The 26,099-nt window shown below is 35.8% G+C and overlaps 3 protein-coding genes across 7 annotated transcripts; 1 reads left to right on the top strand and 2 right to left on the bottom strand.

The window, feature by feature from the left end:
- Positions 1-3,804: 3,804 nt before the first annotated feature.
- On the bottom strand, positions 3,805-8,807 carry LOC135632701 (uncharacterized). Of its 2 annotated transcripts, none has more exons than XM_065141403.1 (5): positions 8,649-8,807; positions 8,295-8,449; positions 4,720-4,825; positions 4,103-4,251; positions 3,805-4,014 (listed from the first exon to the last, which is right to left on the bottom strand). In XM_065141403.1, exons 2-5 carry the CDS (start codon positions 8,433-8,435, stop codon positions 3,919-3,921), a joined length of 492 nt encoding a protein of 163 aa, XP_064997475.1. In that variant the 5' UTR covers positions 8,436-8,449; positions 8,649-8,807; the 3' UTR covers positions 3,805-3,918. The 2 variants fall into 2 exon arrangements, with proteins under 2 accessions (XP_064997475.1, XP_064997474.1); XM_065141402.1 differs by having other exon boundaries at positions 8,295-8,443; positions 8,649-8,781.
- Positions 8,808-10,041: 1,234 nt separating this feature from the next.
- LOC135633111 (F-box/kelch-repeat protein At5g15710-like) lies at positions 10,042-14,977 on the bottom strand. Of its 4 annotated transcripts, XR_010494898.1 has the most exons (4): positions 13,807-14,977; positions 11,925-12,081; positions 11,523-11,738; positions 10,042-10,337 (listed from the first exon to the last, which is right to left on the bottom strand). XR_010494898.1 is itself a non-coding variant. In XM_065142216.1 (2 exons), exon 1 carries the CDS (start codon positions 14,900-14,902, stop codon positions 13,817-13,819), a length of 1,086 nt encoding a protein of 361 aa, XP_064998288.1. In that variant the 5' UTR covers positions 14,903-14,977; the 3' UTR covers positions 10,042-11,738; positions 13,807-13,816. The 4 variants fall into 4 exon arrangements, 2 of the variants coding, with proteins under 2 accessions (XP_064998288.1, XP_064998289.1); XR_010494897.1 differs by having other exon boundaries at positions 10,042-11,738; XM_065142216.1 differs by lacking the exon at positions 11,925-12,081 and having other exon boundaries at positions 10,042-11,738.
- Positions 14,978-20,079: 5,102 nt separating this feature from the next.
- On the top strand, positions 20,080-25,452 carry LOC135633040 (putative disease resistance RPP13-like protein 1). Its single transcript, XM_065142090.1, has 2 exons — positions 20,080-24,717; positions 25,249-25,452. Exons 1-2 carry the CDS (start codon positions 20,150-20,152, stop codon positions 25,259-25,261), a joined length of 4,581 nt encoding a protein of 1,526 aa, XP_064998162.1. The 5' UTR covers positions 20,080-20,149; the 3' UTR covers positions 25,262-25,452.
- Positions 25,453-26,099: the final 647 nt, after the last annotated feature.

Genomic DNA, 26,099 nt, shown 5'->3' with positions numbered 1-26,099 from the left:
GTTTATTATCGTGAACCACGTGTTCAAGATTGCTCTCGAAGCAATGATGAATATGATATATATTGGTGTGGAGTATACTAAATATTATAACTTCTACTTTGGTTACTAATCTACTAAATATCGTAAGATCGATTATCGTACTGTTGCTTAGAGAAGTATAATCAACTATCACTATATTGTTATTAGTCGTAAGATTATCTATAATACAATAATTGTGAATACAATGAGTTTCACTTTATATCTATATTGTGTAGGCTCTGTTATATTTGCTCAAAATCATCTATTAGCTTCCCCTCCATCTTCTATGCATAAACTTGATTAGTACTTCGTCGAACTCCATGATTTGGATCTTGGGTGGCATATGTAAGATATTGCTCCTCGATTCATGCACCACCTTCAAATTATGTAGATAGGACTATCGGCTCTTGGCGTCGTTGCAATCATCGGTCGAGGCATTGCTATCCACGTAGCTGTCATGTCTCTGGACTGAGTAAGTTATTAAATGTGATTGTGGAGGGGTCTCGTCGCCCGACTTATTCTTTCCAATAGTGTAATTGATACTACTATCTTCTTCTTTGCCTTTGCCTTTGTACCCTAGGCAGAGGACTATGACAATTAGGTGTTTTTAGTTTTAAGAACAGTTTGACTCGATTTTGTTTAGCTCCTTCCACCACGTTCTAACTAAGAGGGATTTTTCTCCTATTAGGGATGTGCTTCCTCTTTTTCTATTGCCTAAGTGATAAAACACGAAGGACATTGAGGTTCTCCCACCTTATCAAGTAGAGAATCCTCTTGGTTCTCTATTGCTTCGACCCACTTTAATATCAGCTTTCTTCGTTATAAAATTAAAGGTTGATGGGGATCAATCTCTGTTTCCTTTAGCTCCTTGTCCAGCTCGACTCATTGTAACCTTAGTCGTATGTTATAGTGGATATATATGTTTCTTCAATCATCTATACGATAGTCTATTATAGATGAATGAATACAATGTTGATCAATTATGTTCAGAATCACTAGATATCGTATACAAAAGTACATAGACTGTAACCAATAAATTTGGTGCATTCCCTCTGGTCACTACTCGTAAAAAAATATAAATAAGACTTTATTAGCATAATAAATAATTAATATCAAACATAATTTATAATTAATATTGTGTAACTTTTTCTCATCATGATTTATATTGTAACGACACAATATAACTACAATGTTGGAGAATGAACCAATTGTTTCTCGAGATAATTAGCCATCCATAATAGTATCGTTTACATTAATAGTGCTTGACAAGAATCGATGTTAACATTTATTAGTGCTAATAATAAATCTAATCATAGTTCATTGATATTAATATTTCTTGACCTTTACTCTTACTATAATTAATATATGTATGAGATAAGCATTTATGGATATTTGTCAATATCGACCTACGAAGGATAAGGTAAAGTGGTTCCACACATTTTATAATTTTATTCACAATCTCTCAAAATCTAGAAAAAAGAATGATTTTTTCCATCTTCTTTCCTTTGCTCGATCTCAAATACCTAGATTCGAGCCATTCTTGTGAGATGCCCATTGTTTTGAGGCCCTATCTCTTTTACTATCTTAGTTTTAAGGTAATGAAGTTTATAGCAAATCACTTGAGATCTCACCATTTATATACTTTTCGTTAAAGAGTAGACCAAATGATAATTATATATAAACTTTGTAATCGATTGTGCTCGAGCTACACACTTATTGATGATTGCTCGCTAATATCTTTCAGCATTAGATCCATATAATGAGCTACACATGGAGTCTAAAACAATATTTTTCTTTTTTCTATCAATTGTAAACTGACCTTAAAATTGGCTCGATGAGTATCTAAACAATATATTGTAATTTGATCTCCTCTACTATAGTATCAATTAAGTTTTCAATATAATTTGTATATTGAATCTTGTCGGAAGTATTAATTGACTTATGAAACACCACCTATCTATTGTAATAGACAAAAAAATTAATGATACTCATTCTTGTTGACATTGTCTAACTGTCACACATCAATGTCACCTCATATTTGTCCCATAACCTCTTGAAGGATTTCATGCAATCCTTCAATTATGTCATCTCCTCATCTAAATATATACCGTGGCTCTCGCTCGGTGTTAGAGATTGGATCCCCATGCTAGATTTTTTAATAAAAAAGACTATGTTATGATAATATAGAACTTGAGTTGAGTTGTGTTTATTGGAATCTCGTAGAAGTTAAACCATTTTACAATTGTCTTTTCAATATCCCGCTTCTTTTTTTTATATATGTATTGTCAATCCGTGTCTATTTCGTTGTTTGTGAAGGATAAACTTGCGGATCAATATCAATAATATATGGTACGGATCTCCTACCAAATCCTCTCATAAAATCACAGATTCCACCGTCTCATGCTACTAGTTCGAGTTAACTGAGAATGGGTAGTTGGCTGTCTTACGTTGACCGACCTCCGGCGATGCATCATTACTTCATCGTAAATATATTGATACTATAATGATGCACGAATACCAACTCTGAGATATAGGTTAATTTCATTACCACGACCCTCGTAGTCGTCATAATCTAGTTCTTGTGTAGCCCTATGATTTCTTCTTCGGCTTTTGTCTTTTTTTTTATTATATCTTCTCTTACCTATTGTAACTTATTTTAAAATGATTTACAAACCTCTATCCGAATCCTTTTGCATTTTACAATATCGAGATACTCATCAATCAAATGCATCTTTACTCAGATGATGACTCCACTTTTATTGATGGTCACAAAAAAAAAATATTATTTCCGTACATCTTTCGAGCATGATTCCAAACGTTATCATATATATATATATATATATATATATATATATATATATATATAAAATTAAATTATTTATGAATAAAACTAAAACTAAGGCAACCACTAACTCAAACTTAAATATTCAGAACTTTATGATTTTGATAATTTAACTTAATGAGTAAGTTGTCTTGGGTCAGAATGTTACGATAAATTTGACATTCAAAATTGACATCATCACAAATCGTGGGACCAACTCATCAGAATAACCACCGTAGTATGGTCCGTATATCATATAAATTAAAACAGTACACGTACTCCTGGAACAGGACATGCGAAGCAGGCAGATTACTACGAAGGTGAAGAAGATCCCATGTTCACGCAGCCATTGATCTCCCTCTCTCTAAACCTTCATGTCCTTATCGATCAGGCCATGGACCGATGCCATACCGATCCAATGCCACATTGAATTTAAAAAAATACAAAAAAAAATACTGAAAACAAAAGACAATCAACTAGTATAGAACATTTACTATCCTGTATCGAATGGTACAGTACCTATACTGAGCAAATCTGACCATATAGGTATTGTACCAAACGGTAGTCCCTATTAAGACATTACGGTACCACCCAGTTTTACCTTATATGCATTATGATAAGCTGTTGGGACAAGTAAGCTATCGGATCGGAATACCACACGTCCCATTCCATATCAGATGATGCTCTAAACATCATCTATTGAACTGTACATCTACACATACTGCAGAAACATCCATTAGGTCTACATAAAGGCATATACTATGATCACATTCAAGATCAGCTAGCAGAGTCTAGAACATCAGATTGCTTAACCAGTCAATTCCTTGCCATTGCAACCCAGAAATAATCTTGTCGGAAAAGTGTAAGAGAGGACTGTTTAGTCTAAGTTTATCACTAGGGATCTCAAATTTCTAAGCTACCTCTAGTTAATTCCAGTTAATGAAGTCTAACATGCCGCTAGAAAATAGTCTCCAAAAGCCCTCTAAGTTTGAATATGAATGAAGGATTTATGGTTCCAGGCTTTGCTAACTTATGTAGAAGGTCATAAATGAGTTTCTCAGAACAAAGAGGAATACATGCTATTCCTGTTTGTCACGCGCAAGCCGAGCCCGATGTCTCAGTTCTGCTTTTTTCCATTTCACCATGAGATGGCAAAGCGTGAAGAGAGTGTTTACCTGAAATGATAGAATGGGGAAGTCTGAGCTTAACAACACAAAAGAAAAGATAGTTGCAAGTACAATAGGGGGAGGCATGGCAACTAACCACGATTAAGATAGTTATGATGAGAAGTGGGCCAGACCAGAGAACTGAGATAAAGAGACCATGGGGATCAAAATAGTTCTGGCTTGAAAAGCTCTTCCAGTTCTCCCCCAGGAAACTGTTTATCCTCTCAGCAAAGTAGACACCAGAAACTGGAGAAAAATAATAATAATTAGATGAGGAGATATAGAAATAAAAAAAGGTGCTTTGAATTCACTTGCGGTTAACATTCAGAATGGATGCTCAAAATCATTCTCACTTTGTTGAGAAGCACAAAAAAACTCATGACAAAGCTTAAGCATCATTTTATCCACGACACCATTCTGGTGACATGTTGAGATCATACAAACAGTGACAGGGTGAAAAGCCTTTCAACTATTAGAGGACTTTTATTCATCCAAAATTGAGGACTGGGTTCCATAGTGGTTCAATACCTAGACCAAAAAGTGTTTTTCTCTTGTTTCTTTCGGAATAAAGCAGCATAAACAAAATTAGAAAACAAGTCACAAACTAATCAAAGCTTAATTGCAGCATAAGCGATGACACAGAATTCTGCAATTTGAATGACTCAAAAACAAACTACTAGTGCTAATTCTATAAAGAAGAATAGACAAACTTACATGATAGAAGAGATAAGCACAGTTGAAAGTTCACATTTTTCCTTGATAACATAGTTGTCACCAGCAAAAAAAAGTGAAAAGTTAATAAGCATATCAACCAAGGTTCCTGCAAGTCACAAAAAAAAAAAAAGGGAAGACAATCACAAAGGAAATTATAAGACAAATGGCATTTCTTAAGGCAATATTAAGGGCAAACAAAATAAAAATACATTTTAAATTGGAGAGATGAATACCAGTAAATCAAGTAGTGTGGAGATAAGAAATAAGATCATTTAATTTCAACAGTCAGATAAAATAATAGACATCCTTATTGTCACAATGGACATCCAAAGGTAGGATCCAGAATCATTTTCAACTTAGCATATTTAATAAAAAATACAGTTTATATGTTACATTGCATGACGGCAATATCATCTTCAAAACATATTCATTTTGCATCACATAAGTAGCATAAACTATTATACAAAAATATTCAAATTGCAAGACAATCAAATAGATGTAATGCTCCACATACTCGGTTCAAATATACAAAATCAGAATTTGGGTAATTAAGTAATCAACTTATATATTTCAACAGAACATTAGCAAAAAGATAATGAGTGGCATAGCATTCTCAGATCTAGCAAATCACTTCTCATTCAAAGATAGACACGTTATTTTTGTAATTGCCCAAAAATTTTTGCTGCCTCCACCCCTCTCCTCTCTCACTTTAACTCTCACCATCCTTTTCCACTGACACTTAGAAATAAAAGATCTTGGTGCATATGCTAGTGCATGCAAAAAAGTAAAAAAACAAACAGGGAAGTGTAGGCACAAGCAGATGCTTCTAATACGGTAACTTTGTTCTATCAATTGCAAACAAGTTCAGAATCTTCTACAACACCTTCAAAAATATATGCATATATTCTCAACAATGAAATTTTTTCAAACTTTGTCAAGCAAATATACTCAGGTGCTTAGTGTTTGGGCCCAGGATAAAGGATATGAAGTAGCATCAATAAGACAATATCCTTTGTAAAAAGAAATATGCTTCTAATGGTAATGTATATAAATGAAATATCCTATAACCAACCCAAAACACTGAAATTTCTTTATTGTCATTACAACTTCGTGCCAGTTGTTTTCCTCACCATCATTCTTAATATATATTTGCTAATAGTGCTGAAGGTTTACCGGTCCAACCATGGAGAAGTATCAGACCGTAATGTCGAGTATTAGTTGTTTATTATACCGGGCGGTACAGGTAGGTCTACCTATAATGGGACCAATATTTCAAATACATGATTATGCTATCTATAATATCTTCAAAGCTACTGTATTGATTTTTTTTTTCCAATTGTGTCATCCTCCATACTATTGATCTAAAACAGTGTGCAAGCAACTCTTACTAAGGTCACAATATCACTACGCCTTAGCTCCATTAGTCTGATAAAGAAAGACGCCTGGAGTTCTCCATGGACTTAATAAGCATTTAGAAAATGGAAAGTCAAGCAATTCAAATTCTGACGGCAGTCAAAAGTGCAATGCATTCTGACAAAAACTATCCAATTTAAAAAGGATGGGAGATCTCCTAGATCTGGCCAAAGTTTGATATATTGGTACACCATATTTTATCAAACTGGTATGTAACGACTAGCACACTGATACAAATTATAAAAAATTATGTAATGTCGGTATTGATTATTATGATTAGTTGATGTAGAACACGGTAGAGAAATAGAGATAGAGCAAGAGAGGAATAGAGAGAAGAGAAGAGTGAGATTTGAGAGGAGAGTAAGAGACCAAAAGAGAGAAGATGCAATTATTCTCATTCAAATCTGAACTGTTTCATCCATTGATAAGCTCCACTGTTTATAGGGAGTTAAAGAGTCTTAGTACAATCAATGAAGGCAATGATTCCCAAGAGTAATCTCCTACGGAACTTATATGCCTGTTAGAAACCTGGAATGTGACTTCTAAGAGACCTAAATAGCTTTAAAACAACTTATTACGATTGAAAAGAAAAAAAGTGCACTTAATACAAGAGTAGACTTAATATAAGAGTAGAGTCTCAAGATTAGCATCTAGAAAGACCAAAAGACTCTTCATTTTTCCACACAACTCTTAGAGTTTCTAGGTCAGCTAATTGATGGTTTTTTCTGATTTCTTTGCCTAGAATAAAATCTTCTAAAATCGTTTATAAACCTAGATGATTCTCCATCACTAGTACACCAATATTTCAGTATATCTTAGAACTGAGGTGGAAAAGTTGGTATGGTTTGTATACTGTTGGTATTTTGAAACCATAAATTTGACAATATGACAAATTCAAATAATCATTTAGGGCATCTTTTGCTGGAGACAAAAAAAAAATCCACTACAATATCTCCTGAGAATAAACTTGTCCAAAATAAATGCCAACTGCCATGAAAAACTGTACTCAACATATATGATGCAACTATCAGTCCTAATGAAAATAAATATATACCTTGATATAACTACCACTCTTACTAAAAGATGAGAAGCATTTTTCATCTACCACAAAACTTTACACAAGCATCCTCCTTTAGCAAGGAATATTTTGCAAATCAGAAATCATTGACATCTTTTTGACTACCATAGAGTATCCAACAACCCAAAAAAAGAGAAAAGAAAGAGCTTAGGCACCTTACAATCAATTCCAAGTACGACTTACACCATATGTAACTCTTGAATATTGAAACAAAATTAAATAAATAATCTTTAAGGCATACTTATCTAGCTCAGAGTATGAAAATTTTTTGGGCAAGCATGTAAAGCAAAACCTTCAATTTCTCAATGGAATTCATTCTGTTTCTATTAAGTTGGAGATGTTCTGATAATTTATTCCGTGCAGTTTCTGCAAACTCTAATTTTGCAATTAGAAATTTAAAATTCTCCTTTCAGTTCTTGTAAAAGGTTCACTGAATTAATCAACCCAAACCAAATTTGCAGCTACTCCAACTCCAAACGCATTTAATTCCATCAAATGTCACCGCAAAAAGGTTCAATATAATATAAAATATTTAGCAAGATCATACAGTCATGCTTAATTTGTCAAATCTCATGATCAACGTGACTGGATGATTAAAGTCACTGTTCTCTCATTTTAAATAACCTCCGAACCAATATTTTGGCTTGCCATGTCCAGGTCTCACCACCCTGCCCACTCTTAACATAAAATCCTCTCAAACTGTCCAAAGATGCATTAAATACAGAATTGTCAACCGTAGACTGTCCAGAACTACATTTACTTTCTCATCCTTCTTTTTCTACTTTACAATTGAAGTTGATCTCAGATGAGTATTCCCCTGTCCCAATTTTACGTTTCCTATAACCCTAATAAGTTGAAATCATGCAATACGTTCAATTAAATTCTACCACGCTGCAAAATTTTCGAGCACGTTCCAACAGCACGCACCAAGCCCTTAAAGCACGAAGTAAGAAAAACTCAAAATCCAATGCCCTAGTGAAGATTTCTCCCAACAACCTAATTGAAAAAAAAATAAAGGCAAAGCAATAAGGTGTCTGAGATCAACTCAGCTAAAAATGAGGATTTTTACGCTAAAAGGGCGCACCTTCCAATCAATTGCGTGGAAGAAACCTACAAAGTTGTCCACGGCAGGGCCGAATCCGCTGCGGAGTTCGGCGGAGAACTTCTCCAAGAGTTCGGATACGAGATCAACGTGCTCGTTCAGTGCTGCTTTCAGATCTTCCATTGTACTGTCTGCTTCTAAGCAATAGAGAGAAACAGAGATGAAATGATTACTCCAACGACCAATTCCTAGAAAATCAAGAAAGAAAAAAAGAAGAAACGAGATTTCCTTTCTCGAAACAGATCCAGGTTAGTCCAGATCTGCACGATAGACTTGCTACGCACAACCATCGGTTTGCCTAAATCCGAGAGAGAGAGAGAGAGAGAGAGAGAGAACCTAGCGTTAGGACGGAGGACGCGAGATCCCGATGCGGTGAACGGTTGGTGATCTCGGCGGCGGTAATGGAGTGAAACGGGGAAACGACGGCAGTGGGGAAAATGGCGAAGCCAAAAGAGAAACCAATAGACGATTCGCGAAGCCCACTCCAAAAGCAGAGACAAGGACCACTTAAGTAAGAAATCGATGCATATCCTTCTAATTGCTTATCTTTACAAATCGATGCATATCCTTTCAAATATGTTATATTAAAATCTCTATACTTAAGTAAAATATTAAGATCCCGAGATTAAAAGCTAATTTTATTAAAAAATTAAAAAAATTGAAACAATAGGATTAAATATTACACTTTCATAAATAAAAATATTTCAATATAAATTTTAAAGTATAAAGATCGAAATACTAAAATAAATAATTATAAGAAATAATTTATAATTAATCCTCTTATTCAAGCTCAGTATGTTAAGATATAATATTTCATTAATATAATCTTTACCAATTAAAACTACATGATACTTGAGAGAATATTATATAAAATATTAACACTCTAAGGGTTTATATATATATATGTATATATATATATATATGTATATATATATATATATGTATGTATATATATATATATATGTATGTATATATATATATATATGTATATATATATATATATACATATATATATATATGTATATATATATATGTATGTATATATATATGTATATGTATATATATATGTATATATATAAATGTATATATATGTATATATATATATACATACATACATGTATGTATGTATGTATAAACAACAATAATGGGAAAGTATGAGAGACAATTTTCAACATTAGAAACACATGCGTTTTCCTCTCAAGCTCCTCAACATATAAATATTTCAAATTTAGTTTATTCAAGTGAATCTTAGGGGGGAATATAATTTTGTGGGGGTTCAGCAACTTAACACAATTTACATCGAGTAATCTAACAGAATTATTTTAGATAGATAAATCTGCTTACAATGTTTAAGTTTGTAATATTTCAGAGCCTCAAATCATGCTTTCATGTTCACTTATTGCAACTCAATTCTTGAGAGCAAGTTGTTTTGACCAACCCATACTATGAACAAGAGAAAGGATTACACGGACAAAAGAGAGGTTGCAAATAGCAGCAGCACTTCAAGCAAACCAGAAAATAAGTAACTTCGAACTTGTATGTTGAAGTAGAAGGCCATGAGGCATCGCATTGAACAACCTTGAAGGAGGATGCTTCCTCTTAAAACCGACGAGTGAGTCCATACGATTAGATGCCTATATGAACACTAAATTGCTCCTATCAGAGACAGAGGGAAACATTGATCTAATTGGATCAATCCTGGATGTCTACCCAGGCAAAACTTGACATATCTGAAAATAAACCCAGAGAGTAGGTACCATATATAAAACTCAATCTGGATCTGAATTAGTATCACACTAAACTTGTTCATTGCTATGTAAGAATATTCCTCAGTTTTGTGGAAATAAATGCCATTTAGTTGCTGGAAATCAAGCCACAAGTAGCTTTTCATATGGTGATTGCAGCAAGTGAACATTTCACCATCCCCTCTACAAATTCCACTCTGTTCCTCTGCACCAACTTTGAGCATTGTCAGCACACCTCAATGGCAGAAAGAAAAATGCTTGAATTCTGACCATATGTACCCTGAAATATATGTGACATGAAAACATGTAAATCGGATGGCTAAACTTTTGGGGCTGAAAATAAAATAATAATGAAAGCAGCGATTAAGTCAAAAAGCAAATACGGTTTTATTAATAATGAATGAGAGAATGGACCCAGGTAATGTACAAAGAGGAACATGGCTTTGGAGCAGAAGAAGTAGACTAAAATGATGAGAACGAAAAAAAAAGATTAGGGAATGATCCCATGAATAATGTCAGATCAGACAATAAGCACTTTAAAAGCATATCAACAAGGATTAACCTGCTCAAGCCATATCTAAAATGATATTTAGCAAAAATTCTACTTGGCATGTGAATTTGATGCTTTAGTTATGAAACAAAGTAGGAAACCTGAATGGACTGATCTCATGGGAATTTATTTCTAAACACATGACATTTCCAGGCTCTGATTCTAGTTGCACTTATGCATAGTTATTGAAAGAAAACTAACAAATACAAGAGGAAAACAAATAGAACACCTTTAACCCCTAGATATCCTGCAATGCATCGAAGATGTTCTGACCCAAAATTAAAAAAGGAAGAACTGCATTACATGAAAATTCAATATGGAAATATTCTCGCAGGCAGTGTTACAAGTTCAATTTCATGTTCCAAGAACATTAGACTTAAGGCTGCTGGTAAGGCTAAAACGAGAAACACTTGACCTCTTTAATGTCAAGGTACAAATATTGCTCTTGAAGATTTTTTAATGTTTTTTATTTATCTAAGTTGATGCAATGAAGTTGTGGCACTTCTCATGGCAAATTGGAAATACAACTTGTAATTACCTAAATATAAATAAGTCAAACTTTCCAAAGACTTGGAATGTTCAACTTATGAAACCTTTATGTATACTAAATGTGATCCTACATTTCTTGTTACATTGATCCTACAACAGCAGAGACTAAATTTAAACTTCAGGAAGATAGCAGGGAAACAATATAGAGAAAGAGAACAATGAGCAGTCCAAAAATGTCATTTTTCATAGGAAATAATGGAAATTTTAAATTATTAATACTACCTTGGAAACTCGAAGAGAAGTTTTACTTGTAAATAAAAGCTGTAGTTGAGAACAATAATATACAACCTTTAATGAGTATATTCTTTTAAACACATCTCAGCCAGGCAACAAGTAGAATAGCTTAGCAGCTGGTTTAACTCATACCACTCAAAGGGTTTGCTACAAAAGAAAAACAATTCTGAAATCTTTATGATAATTACAGCTTGGTGTCACGGACTTAGCTGGAATTGCCTAAGTCGTGAGGCACCCTTGCAGCATAGTCACGGACTTAGCTTGAGTTGCCTAAGTCGTGAAGCATCCTTACGATATGGATCCGCAAAGGGTCAGCCAATTTGCAACCTTACTCAGATCCCAAAGAACCTGTAAAAGAGAAAGTTGATTAGTTCGAAAACAAGCGACAGACAAGTCTCGACATCTCGCAAAGAGGAAAGCTTTACAAGCAATTCAGCGAGCACCTTGCGTGCATGAGAGAAAAAAGAGGAAGAAGGAAAACAAGGACTTTAGAAGGTTGAACGAACAGTTGTAAGTTCACAAACAACTGCTCACCGGGTGTCGGGGGCGAAGGTAAGTTCCTATCAAGTTAACGTGAGAACTTGTAAAGATTGTTCAACGCTCGACACTATACCGAAGCTCTATCCCCCATGGTGCCACCCGAGTAGTTCGAAGGTGCTGAGATGGATGACATTTCGCGTGCAGCAACGGTCTGTAGAAAACAAGCCATGACACGTAAAAACGGAGCCATTTTGGGGTTGTTTTGCCCAGCGCGACGAGCGGTCACACTGTAGCGTTACAACCTGTTCGAACTTATGTTTTTACAAGCAAAAACACATAAAACCGAAGCAAAACATGCTGCCAAGCATCTGTACATATATGCAAAAACGACGAACGGTTCGTTGAACGAAGTTGTTGCGGGTGCGTGACGACCGTTCGTGACATTGGTCTAGGGTAAAACAACTTGCTATTTTGCAAGGTCAATAAACAGGGGTGGATCAAGTCATCCAGGTTGTTTGTCTCAAATTTCATCAGCAATTTGGCTTAATCTCTGACTGAATAAAAATAATGGACTTAGTATTGTGCTCATGGAGATTAGTAAAAGTAGTTGTTCCTCATAAATATCTTACAGATAAACGGGATCATTGAGTAAGAGAAAAAGGAAGAACAAAGTGCAACTTACATATTGATAGGTATTTGTTAAACTTACATGTATTAAATAAGATAAACAGTATAAATCATGCATGATTCTTGGTAGGTCTAAAATTACTGGATAATTAAGCAAAAAAAATTTATACATGCTATATAGTTTTTGTTACTTATTCCCTGTGCCTTTCCTAACCTCTGCAAGCACTTGGACAGCTAGCACTGTCCAATCTAAAGACAATACAGATCATGGACTGTGGTCAAATCTCTCAATAACCAAAGTGGATATCACAAGCATAACTGTTAAATAATTTAAGCAATAAAAAAACAGTTCCTTGAAAATGATGGCTGAATCATGACACAAGCACCTTGTCATTCAACTATTGATTCTTAAGAAACTAACAGAATCCTCAAGTGGATTTCCTATTAGTCAGATCGACAAAGTCAAGACTGACACAGTTTCCTCTATGCGAATCACACTATTTAGTTTCCTCAAAGCTGTTCAACCAAGAGAATGACAAAAATAACATATTACCACATTTCAGTTATGGTTTCATGTTGTACACATAATCGTCATGATTTGGCACAATTTGTAGTTCAACGTAAAGCAGAATATTTTTGAGGAGGATGAAGATGCAAGGCCTGAAGATGAAAATGTAGCCAAGCTTCTTTCATATGTCATATTTGAGTTTGTATGCTGTTGCTTATCTAATAAATTTGAATGTGCTTTCTTATAAGTCTGGTTGATGCATTGCACAGAGATCAAAATGATCAAAGAAGACATATCCATTGAAAATGACATTTGTGTATACAGCTTTGAGTGCTTCCAAGGTAAAGCTTTTTATTTGTAAGTGGGCTGGTGGCTACAATTAACCTATTGGTCTACGACAAGGGAGTAGAGTTCACAAGGTTAATTTTTAATGGGGCAGAGGAGAGGATATGTGATAAAGAAGGAAGTGTAGAAAGCCTAAAGTGGCCAGCTTGGCCTTAAAGCAAGATACAAATAACCCTATTGCCCATTTTTGTTCCATCAATCCGCTAATTATGCTATCAATTAGTAAAAATCTAAAGAGTGATGGATGAAAAGAACAATAAGATGCTTCTTCAAATTGCACTAAACAACATATATGGGAATGAAACTAGTCATCTGGTTTAAGCATAGCAGAATCAAAATACACATGAAATAGGCTTCAAGTTTATAAAAGCTTTCCACGATAAATAAAAGATTGCCCTGTATTTGCATAATGACATACCAAGACTGATCAACTAGAACACTTATACTTTATTTTACCTTCTATTAATCACTTCAGCAATCCCATAGGTAGATCCAAAGCATGCCCGAGCCAAGATCTTCTGCGCTTAGGAATCACCCCAAATGCGGGCGGCCACCACCATGTTTTTGATGATAGATCACACACTAAAACAACAGACTCTCTGGTGTTGCAAAAGCAAACAATCCCAAATCGGTCGATGGTCTGAAAATGAACAAGCTCATTGACGCTGAATTCCTGAAAATAATCATCGGGCATAAAGCAGAAGAGTCGCCATTCCTTCTCCGATTTAGTTAAATCGAGCTCCCAAATTCCAATTCTCGCAATTACCACGTCCTCTTCCAGACCTCCAACCAAGAACAGCCTCCCCTCGAATACCAACAAATGCAAGCAAAACACAGGAGGCGGCAGAGCCACATCTACGACGTTCCATTCCCCGCTGTCCAGATCGAATGTGAGTAGATGATCAGGGAGGCGGCCGAGAACGAACAACAAGCCATCCAGGAAAACCGCGTTGCCGAGCATGGCGTAGTGCCCCGGCAGTTGCCCCTTGGGCTGCCATCGGCCAGAACGGGAATCGTAAACCTGGGAGGAAACGTAGACGGCATTAAGGGCGTTCCCAACGGGCTTCTGGCTGCCGACGGCCACGATCCTGAAATCGGACGAGGCCTCGTCGTCAATCAGAGAGAGGATGTAGGAATGGGGCATCCGGGGAAGGATCGGGATTACGGTACGGGAAAAGATATCGCAGACGACATCTTCGCCAGAGTTCTTCCCGGTGGCGGCGACGACGAGGCTGCCGTCGGAGGCGTGGATGTGGTTAAGCAAAGGGGGGAGGGGGAGGGGAAGCCAGCAGGCGCGGGAGGGGAGGTAAGCAGCGGCCAGGCCGTGGCGACTGCAGTCGGCGAAGAGGAGGAGGAACAGGTCGTCGCGGTGGCGGGAGCGACGCCCGCGGCGGAGGGAGGAGTAGGCGTCGAGGAACGTGGGGGAGCCGATGGTGTCGAGGAAGGCTCGCGAGAGGGACTTGCAGAGGAGGAGCGTGGAGATGGGAAGGCGGAGAAGGATAGAGCGTTGGAGGTCGTGGGGGAGCCGATCCCACTCGAAGGCGGACGCCATGTCCGTCTCGCGACGGAGAAGCTTTCCTCTATTCCTCGATGGACCGAGCGGGGTTCACGAAGACCGAACTATAAAATGATAGAAGAATACATAAAAAAAATATTATTAATTAGGATATAGTGAAAAAGAAATTTTTTATATTCATCATAATAAAGATAGTAAATATGAAGATTTCCAAGAATTCTTTTGCTCTGATTCAAAATGGGTTCAAAGTGGGTGTGAGGTGTGGCTTTTGTGCTTCTTTGGAACTAAAGGGAGACTTGCCTCTCATTCTCCTACTCCATTCTATCACTATCCTTCTCTTTCTCTTACTGTTTTTATGAGCTACATTTGATATTTCTTATCTAAGTATATATGAGAAATTATAGGTAAATATACCTCCTTATTTGTTATTAGTCCTTGTTATTTATTAAGTTATAAAAAAATATATAGAGGTTTTATGAGGTTATTAGTATTAGAAATATTTTTTGATAGACTTGGACATTCCTTTTATTGTTTTATTAGTTATTAAATATGGTTTATTGATTTCATCCATTTTACTTATGCGTGAAGCCCATCAATGATATTAAAGAAAAACTTTGATTCATAATGAAAAGATTTGTTTCATCTTCTAGTAATCACTATTTTTTCTTTTGTCAAGGATATTATAAAATGATTAAAATGGTACTATAGTTTGATGTTTTATGAAATTCAAGAGTGTGATTTTTTTTAGATTTATGACACTTATAGCTTGTATTTTATTAAATTTAAGCTTATAATCTTTGTTGTTGTTATTATTGTTCTAATGGTCTTGTTATAGCTCCTCTTTACTAAGCAATTTTTGTTACTCATGATGGCATTGTTAACCAAACATTAGGTGAGATATCAAGACTAGGCTAAAATGATATGTCAGATATCTCATGGGTTGACAATTACAACTTAGACTTAAATAACTCATTTGTTACGAGGAAGATGATAAAAGTGATGATGTGTTTGAAAATGGATTGATTGAAGAAAGGTAACATTGATCCTAATATTTATACTTTATTTGATGTTGTTAGTGAGCAAGCTAGTTTAAGTGAGAATATTATTATAATAATATTGAAGGAATGCTGGTTGAAAACAATGGAGGCCAAGATGATATTTTCTTGTTATATATCATGGTTTATTATAATGAAGATGATAAATTTGCTTCAAATGATCTTTTCATTGGTTAGGTATAAACCATATATATGATTTTTCTAATAAAATTGTGAATGAGATCTTTCCAAAAATAAATTATGATTATTGTATGATTCATCTTTTAAAAAATACATGCAAAAATTATTTTAAAAAATAGTTTTTATTACATATCTAAAGTTAAGAAGGAGAAATAAGCAACAATATTGTATATCATACTTATAACAAATGGATTGAAAAAATATAAATTCATTACTAAAGCATATTCATGACTTACCTATTACTTATATGCTTAAAATGATAAGAAGAAAAATTATCAAATAGTTCTACATTTATTGTCAAGTAGCTCACGAATGAAAATATACTTTATCAACTATCAATATAAGTAAGTTGAAGAAGAAGGGACATGATAATTTTCCTCACACACACATGAATTACAAGTGTAGAGATCATATAGTAGCTTTGAGAAAAAAATTATTTGTCATTGTTTTGATATTTATAGAATTTTAGTTACTACTAGGTATAAAAATACTAATTCATTTTCAGTTTATGAAAAATATTATACAGTTGAAACATATAATAATACTTACAATGATAAAATATTTTTCATTAAAAATAAATAACATTGGATATGATAAAAAGATGATTACAATTTATTACTTTAGAGAAATATGATTGTAACACCCCAATTAATCATATATCGGAATAAAATTAAGATTAACTTATAAGAGTCTGATGAGTATATTATTATCAACTTCAGCTTAAGTATTTTGATTAATGATTTGAATAAAATAAAATTGATAGATTAGTTAATCTATTAGGCCCGGATCATGACAATCGTACAAGCTATAAGGGAAATAAAAGGTAAGAACCATATCTATATATTTGGCAAAATAAATAAAAAATATTTATAGTACCAATAATATAGACATAATCATTGTTAATATAAATTTATATAAAAGTGAGTAACCATATATCTCTAGATAGGAATTTGGATTTCAGTGAAATCAAACCTTAAAAAGTTCAATTTTTTTTACCCTTCTCTTTTTCTTGGCTTATCTAAGTTGAAATCAGAAAGATTTTTTTTACCAAAAATAACTTTAAATGCGTGGGATAAAGTTCACTAGGGTTTTGAATTTTTTTTTGATACATGAGTTATACTATTTTGAATAGGGTTATATTGCTGTCTAATAAAGGACCAGAAATAATGTAATCATATATAATAAAAAAAACAGTGTATCTTATGTTTTTTCTTTTAAATCACGAAGAGCCATGGCAATACAATATCTAAGTACAAGGTTTTTGAGTCAAAGATTAAACAAAGCATTATTGGACCCAAAAATTTAAAAAATGAACAATTTCAACTTAAGTGGGATAAAAAACTGTCAATTCACATTTTAAATAAATAAAAAAATAAAAAATAATCAATTCACTTAACTTATTATCAAAGTTTAAAGATGATTCAAAAGAAAATTAGTTTAAAAAAAAGACTTGATTTACCCTAATTTTAGATAGGATTTTTGAAATCAATGTAATCGAGATCCTATTTTTGAAAAAACTTGTATAAAGTCATTGGAAAAGATTGTCAAAGTAAAATGAAGAAGAAAATGAAACATTAACTGACCCAAAAACCAATAATTTACTAATATCAATCTTAAATTGAATCAAATAATTTAAATTCTTAATTTAAATGAACAAAAAATTAGAAAAGTGGTTAAAATTCACTTCACAATCCATTCTCGATGATACGAGGTAATTCTAGGACGATTTCTAAAAAAAGAACATTTATTCTATATTGAACTCTTATAAGTGAATTCAATCTTTTAAAAGGCTGAATTCATGTCTATCTTACTTTTCTTAGTTAATTTAAACTGAAATTAAATTATTTTTATATCAAAAATCATTTCAATTACATGAAACTAGTATCAGAAGTACATGAGAGAATTTGTGTAACCACAATTTTTTTTTCATTTCTTAGCAAACAACAATATTTCTGTTTTTCACATTAAGCAAGCTGATAAAAACAGTCATTTTTTTTTTCACAAACAAATGACTGATACATTAGAAGCAGGGTCGGACGTACCGTACCATACCGTATCGATATTTCAACCCGAGCTCGGTACCGGTACGATACGGTGTACCGCTCAGTACACCCAAGTGTACCAAGCACTACAGCACTACTACAGTGCATTGTTACAGTGCTACTATTACAGTACGGACCGGTACCGGGTGGTCCGCGTACCGCTAGCCTATCGAATCGGTACATACCATCCGTATCGGGTGGTACGATCCGGTATGACAGACATTGATTAGAAGAAATATTTTCGATATGTACTTTTCCTAAAAGTCTTTTTGTCATCATAAGCAATGGCGTGTAATTCTAAATTAAGCATTGTTTTGGAGAATATATCAAATCTTAAATTTTTAACCATGTAATTTCATATTTTGACAAAAAAAAATATATAAAGTGCTCCAAAAAGCGTTAGAAAGTGACTAACATGAGATTGTGAAACACAAAAGTTATCCAGTTGACTTGGGAAAGATTCTTTACTAGAGACTTCTTATCAAGAGGGTTTTAGAAATATTCTTTATGGGACGCTTTGGAATTCGAGAGAGTTTCTTTTAGAAAATTCTTAGTCGAGCGTACTTGGAGAAGTATTAAAGACAAAGGCAAAAATATAAAGACAAAGATGATGAAGTCAGCTTAATATTTACCTGATTTTTTTTCTAGTTTAACTACTATTTACTTGAGCCATTTTTGGGTTATGTTAATGTCAAAAGTATTTATATTTTATAAAAAAATGTGTTATAATAAATATTTTATAAAACATGATTCAATTTGTGTGAGATAAGAAAACAAAAGTTTTTTTTAAAGAACGTATCTAGTAATTTGTATTAAGAAATTTATATTCAAACTTGAAACTTACATGTAAATTGTTTTTCTAAATCCTGAAAAGCATTTAGAGTGTACCATCTATTTTAGTAAATATTTATATTATTTTTAACTCTGCACAAATACCAAATAGTATGATATATTAAACTATTATAATAAATATTTTATAAATAATTTTTATAAAGAGAACTTGAGAAGGATTCCTTATGGGGGTCTTTTTGTCGAGAAGACTTGCATATAGAAGCAACGTGAAGATATAAAGAAAAAGACAAAATCGACTCAAGAGGACGTGGAGAAAGAAAGGTGGCATTAAATTGATTCATCTTTGATTGATATATTTTTGTTTAGTTTAACTACTATTGACCCTAGTCATTTTCAGCTAGGTCAATATCAAAAATATTTTTATATTTTATAAAAGAAGGGATACTACATGGGAAAAAAAAATGGGACACTTCGTATAAGATAATATAAAAAATATATATATTAAAATTATTTAATAATTTATATTGATCTAATTATAAGTGATAAAAATATTAAAATATAATAAATAAAAAGATTATATGTCAAGTCACACGTGTCGTCACTAATTGACTTACAAAGTATATTTATTTTATTTTTGATTCTGCATCAACGATCAAATAGTATGACATAATAAATTATTATAATAAACACCAAAGAGATAATTTTCTATAAGTCTAAGTTTCATTTCAACCAATAAAATTAATTCTTGTGTCTACGACCGGAAAACAACTCTTATAAGATTTCACAAGGAGACAAAACTTGTTCTCATATGGTGGAATTCCACGAAAGTAAATTGGTTTCGTGGAATTTGGTGAGATGATTAAAGTGGACAGAAGAAAATTTGGTGGAAGTACTCTCGCATCCTCGAAAGTCCTGTAGCTCGTTGGATGCACAACTTCGAGAAAGTGGTGCAGAATTGGTTCAGATCAATCTAACGAATTACTTGGGAGACAGTTTCCGAGACGAAGAAATGTGGACGTGCTGTGTGTGTTGTGGGTGGCGTCTGACCACGGTCGTCATTGACGGAGCACGTGGAGCCTCCAATAATTGATGCTGCCAACCGCGCTTTCGAAGGGTTCTTCTTGAGGAGAAGTCCTTGCCGCTGCATATATCCATCTACTCTGAGAATCCTCTGCCCCTTGTGCTCGGAGAAGAAGGATCAGCCCTGCACTGCGATGTCGTCGTGGATACTAGCAGGCTTGGGATCGCTAGGACAGGCCTTCATCGGAAGCTTGATAGACAAGATCAGCGACGATGCGATCCCAAGGTTGTCGGTGGTGTTCGGAGTCGGAGCTAATCCCGGAGACGGAACTGACCTCCTCAAGCTGAAGACTACTCTTACCGGGACTAAGCACATCATCGGCAGAGTCGAGAACATGTGGATTAAAGATGAAGACACGAAAAAGCAATTGAAGGAATTGGTGATGGAACTGAAGGACACTGCTTATGACGCTGAGGACTTGCTTGAAGAGATCCAGTTCCGGGTTCTGAAGCAACAGATCGAGCAACAAGGAGCTCAGGGGTACGAGGCAAGTAACCAATCATCTTCTTCTTCTGGTCTCCCTCCGAGTAAAAAAAGAAAAATTTCTGAACGTGTCAGTCGCTTCTTCGGTAGAGAAGATGATGTGATTAGAGTGAGGGAAAATCAGATGAAGTTAGATAAAATCACTACTTGCATCGAGGATCTCATTACTACATTAGATGCCGATGAGAAACAGATGATAACGTCAGTAGTGCCCCGAACCACCACTTCCTTTCCGATAGAAACTCAAGTCTTCGGACGAGAGGAACAGCTGAATCACCTTCTGGGACTGTTGGTGCAATCTGCCGACGGATCCGGATCTAGCGACAGTAGCATCTCTACCTTAACTATTGTTGGGATCGGAGGGGTCGGAAAGACTACTCTTGCTCAGCAAGCCTACAACCACGAGAGGGTGAAGGACTATTTTCATCCTAAGGTCTGGGTCTGTGTATCCGACAACTTCAACGTGGAGAGGCTTACCAAAGAGATCATAGAATCCTTAACCCGAAAAAGGTGTGATCTCAATAACTTCGATACACTTCAAGTGGAAGTTAAGGAGAAGTTGACCTCAAAAAGGTTCCTTCTTGTCCTCGACGATGTGTGGAACGAGGACAGCCTGAAATGGGAAAGATTTTGTGCACCATTGAGGTACGGAGAACCAGGAAGCAAGATTTTGGTTACAACTCGCTCTAAAAAGATTGCAGAAATGGTTGGCAATCCGATCCCTCTAGGAGGTCTGGATGAAGCCAGCTATTGGAAATTGTTCAAGAAATGTGCATTTGGTTCCGAAGACGCCGGTGAATTTCCACAGCTAGAAGCCATAGCAAAGAAGATCGTTGGCAGGTTGAAGGGGTTGCCACTTGCGGCAAGGACGGTAGGCGGGTTGTTGAAGCCGCAGATGAATGAGAAGCACTGGAGAATCATCACAGGGAGTGAAATATGGCAAATACCGCAAAACGAAGAGGGTGTCCTGCCAGTCCTACGATTGAGCTATCAATGTCTTCCGTCACACCTAAAGCCGTGCTTTGTTTTCTGTTCCCTGTTCCCGAAAGATCATCGGTTTGATGGAGAGCACTTGGTCCGGCTTTGGATGGCAGAAGGCTACGTTGCTCAAGACAACAATATGACGATGGAGGATACAGGAAGCCGCTACTTCTTTGACTTAGTGAATAGGTCTTTCTTTCAGGAAGCTCCTTGGGGATCGACATATGTGATGCATGACCTCATACACGATCTTGCTCAATTTATTTCAGAGGGAGAGTTTTGCAGGATCGATGATGACGAGTCGAAAGAGATCCCTAATACGACTCGTCATCTATCAGCAACATTAACCGATGGAACTAAGTTAATGGAGCTCTCCTGTTATGATAAATTGCGGACCCTCATGATCAATTCCAAAAGTCATTGGTTTGGCTTTGGAGTCGACAGCCCTTTGTTCATTCAGTTTGAAAAATTAAAAAACATTCGAGTGTTGCTATTGAAGAACTGTGGCTTGCGGGAGTTGCCTGAGACAATTGGTGACTTGATACACCTCCGCTACCTTGACATAAGCCGCAACTTTTACTTGAAGAGCCTGCCGGAGTCATTATGTGATCTTTACAATTTACGAGTACTGGATCTGCAGGGCTGTGAACTACTGAGTTTCCCGCACGGCATGAGCAAGTTGATCAACTTGATGCATCTTAATGCAGAAGACGAAATAATTTCCAAGATAAATGGTGTTGGGAAGCTGACTTCTCTTCAAGGATTGTCTTCGTTCAAAGTACTCAAGGATCAGGGACACAAGGTTGCCCAATTAGGCAGTCTGAAACAACTTCACGGACAACTTCGAATTACCAACCTCGAGAACGTTGAGAGTAAACAAGAAGCAGGCATGTTTAATCTGAACAACAAACAGTACCTTGATGCATTGGCCTTAGAATGGACATCAGATGATGGCTCCAGTTTGGATGGCAATGAATTAGTTGTGTTGGAGGAGGTATTCGAAGGTCTCCAACCACATCAGGCTCTCAAAAGTTTGACGATCAGAGGGTATAACGGTGTCAGATCACCCAGTTGGCTGCAGGCACAATCGTTAACGAATTTGGGAACTCTTAGATTGATAAACTGCAAAGCATGGAAGGATCTTTCATGCATTGGACAGCTACCGAATCTCAAGAACCTTTATGTGGAGGGAATGCCTGCAGTGAAACAAATAAGTCATGAATTAAGTACAGAGAGCAAGTTCTTGCCTAATCTGGAAATGCCAGACCAAGGCAAGGGTTTTCCATGCTTGGAAGAGCTCACGTTCAAGGACATGCCAGAATGGGAAGAGTGGTCTTGTGCTGATGGCCGACAGCTGTTTCCCTACTTGCAAAATCTTAAAATTGTACGATGCCCGAGGCTTAAGAGGATGCCTCCCCTCCCTCCTTCACTTAAATCACTGTCGTTATGTCAAGTCGGGTTGACAGAAGTTCCAAGATTATGGGAAGAAATCGATGGAAGTAGCAGCAGTATGACCGTTTCAGAATTGAAAATATCTAGTCTTGAAAAGGTCGAGATGGAGGGCATCCCAAAATGTGAGGGACTCCCTTGTCTTGATCAACTGCCGAGTCTGAAGGTTCTTCGCATCGAGAGAATGCCAGCAGTGACGAAGGTGGGCTATGGATTCTTTGATTCTAGAGACCAACGCAAGTATTTTCCTAGCTTGGAGGAGCTCACGTTCAGGGACATGCCAGAATGGGAAGAGTGGTCTTGGGCTGATGGTCGACAGCTGTTTCCCTGCTTGCGGAAACTTGAAATTAAAAGATGCCCGAAGCTTAAGAGGATGCCTCCCCTCCCTCCTTCACTTGAGTCACTGTTATTATCTCAAGTCGGGTTGACAGAAGTTCCAAGATTATGGGAAGAAATCGATGGAAGTAGTAGCAGTATGACCGTTTCAGAATTGAAAATATATAGTCTTAAAAAGGTCAAGTTGGAGGACATCCCAGAATGTGAGGGACTCCCTTGTCTTGGACAACTGCCGAGTCTCAAGGTTCTTCGCATCGAGAGAATGCCAGCAGTAAAGAAGGTGGGCGATGGATTCTTTGGTTCTAGAGACCAAAGCAAGTGTTTTCCTAGCTTGAAGGAGCTCACGATCAGGGACATGCCACAATGGGAAGAGTGGTCTTGGGCTGATGGCCGACAGCTGTTTCCCTACTTGCGAGAACTTGAAATTGTACAGTGCCCGAGGCTTAAGAGGTTGCCTCACCTCCCTCCACTCAAAACATTAAGATTATGTGAAGTCGGATTGACAGAAGTTGCAGGGTTACGGGAAGGAATCCATGGAGGCGGCAGTTGCATAACTGCTTCTCGTTCATCATTGGAAATAAATCAATGTCCAAATCTAAGAAATCTGCAAGAAGGGTTGCTATCGCACAGCTTCCCAAATATCGGTGACATTGCGATATTGGAATGCGCGGAACTCGTGTTGCTGCCGGTGAAGGAGTTTAAAGAACTCACCTCCCTTAAGAAGTTGTCAATCTGCAGCTGCCCGAAGCTCTTGAGCATGACGCGAGATGGGGACAATGACATCCTCCTTCCACCCTCAATCAAGGAACTAGTGCTGTCTGACTGTGGGAATCTGGGAAAATTGCTACCGGGCTGCCTGCACAACCTGACCTCACTCACTCGATTGGAAATAGGCGACTGCCGGTGCATAGAGTCTCTGCCAGCGACGTCGCTGCTTCACCTGAAACGACTTCGATATCTGAAATTTTGGAAATGTGGTGAGCTGAGATCAAAAGACGAGTTGTTGCTGAACGAAGGGAATGAGCAAGTGGAGGGTTCGTCGGTAATTGAATTATGCATCGACGACACAGCCCTGTTCAAACTATCGCTCTTAAGAAGGACACTTCCATCCGTCCGTGCTCTCACAATCTCAAATTTTCCTCGAGCCATGCTGTCTGGTGAGGAGGAGCAGTTGTTTCGAAGCCTCACAGCTCTCAGATCACTAAACTTCAAGAATTGCAAGAATCTACAATCGCTACCAATAGAGTTGCATGCCTTTCCTTCCCTCTGGCTTTTAAGAATAATTGGATGTCCGGAGATTCAGTCGGTACCGGAGAAGGGGCTGCCGACGTCCCTCAGGAATCTACGTTTCCAAGGCTGCCATGCGATGCTGACGGAGCAGCTGCGGAAGCACTTGGCCGAGATGAAGAACTCGGGTCGATTTTTGGATGTTACCCAATGGGAGATATTAAGGTACATCACATCCAACCATTGCTTCTCCGCATCGATGCAATTGGTTTTTCGTTGTTTTCGGTTGGTTTTCCCTCCGAGTCTCTGAGACCACTCTAATAGTAAAACTAAATACAAGACTTAGTAAGGGTTTAATTGTAAAAGGAACAATTTATTTCTCTACGCTGAATCCTCAACTATATTTATGTTTTTTTATGACTAGTTAATGGCAATTCTTTATACTATAATGATTTATGCTATGATATATTATTTTAATTGTATTATGCTTTTATAATGAAAGTATATTTAAATATATGTTGCTTGAAAAAAAAGAAGTATGATAAGCAATTTATTTAGCATTTAAAATACGTATAAATTTTAAATTTTGTATATTATTTGTATAAGAAAATTGATATTTATGTATATTTTAGAACGCATGCATTGAACGTTTAAATGAGTCTTATATTTTAAAAAAAACATACTTGAGTATGATAAATTTTGTTTGTATGTGAGTTACAATGTTTTCCTTTCTCATATATATTTTTTTAATTGCAGTTTGAAAGAGTAGCTCATTTGTGGATATGATTTGAAGAAAGATTTAAGTCTTTTGTATTGAACAATACTGTACATTTAGATTATTTTGTATATGTGTTATTCGAACTTGAATGTTATGAACTTTTAACAAGTTATCGATTTTGTTGTATGTGTTGTGAGTGGATTGATTATAGATTGAAATATGTAATAAATAAGATTTTTTTATCTTATATTTCTGTAGGAAAATTTATAACTTTGTGACGGTGGATTGATGCAAGCTTTCTACTAGCTTGGATGTTGTTATAACTTCCCTTTTTGATTGACACAATTGTTTTTGTTTTTATAAATAGAATTGTTTTATAGTAATATGTAGAAATCATCTCTGTTGGGACATCCGATTGGTCACTGTATTGTGCACAAGCGACTGTCATACGCTACGAACACATATTAACTGTGTTCATAACAATTATGAACACAGTTAATATATATTAATATGAACTCACAAGGTATAGCAGTTAATATATATTAATAGAATTTGGTTCGACACACTCTTCCATTCCACCATTCTTTTCATTTAATTTGTACAAAATTTTTCTATGTATCTCATACCACATCTCTCTTTTAAAAGCACATAACAAATATTTTGCTGTATGGAAAAAAAACTGTTTACTAGAAAAGACATCACATGAACATAACAATCGATTTCAGAAAATATATCTACAAGACATGTTTACTTGATCATTGTGAAGAACAGTTGTAGGACGTTTGCATTCTTTTTATGACTATCCATTGATGAAAGCTGGGACATATGATGAAACTGTAGCGAGTTAATGATGATAAATAATTAGAAACTTTATAAGAAATTAAAATGC

Source organism: Musa acuminata, chromosome BXJ3-3 (assembly GCF_036884655.1).
Source record: "Musa acuminata AAA Group cultivar baxijiao chromosome BXJ3-3, Cavendish_Baxijiao_AAA, whole genome shotgun sequence".
NCBI classification, from domain to species: domain Eukaryota; kingdom Viridiplantae; phylum Streptophyta; class Magnoliopsida; order Zingiberales; family Musaceae; genus Musa; species Musa acuminata.
Note: the sequence above shows the minus strand (reverse complement) of the source record. Positions and strands in the feature narration are given on the sequence as shown.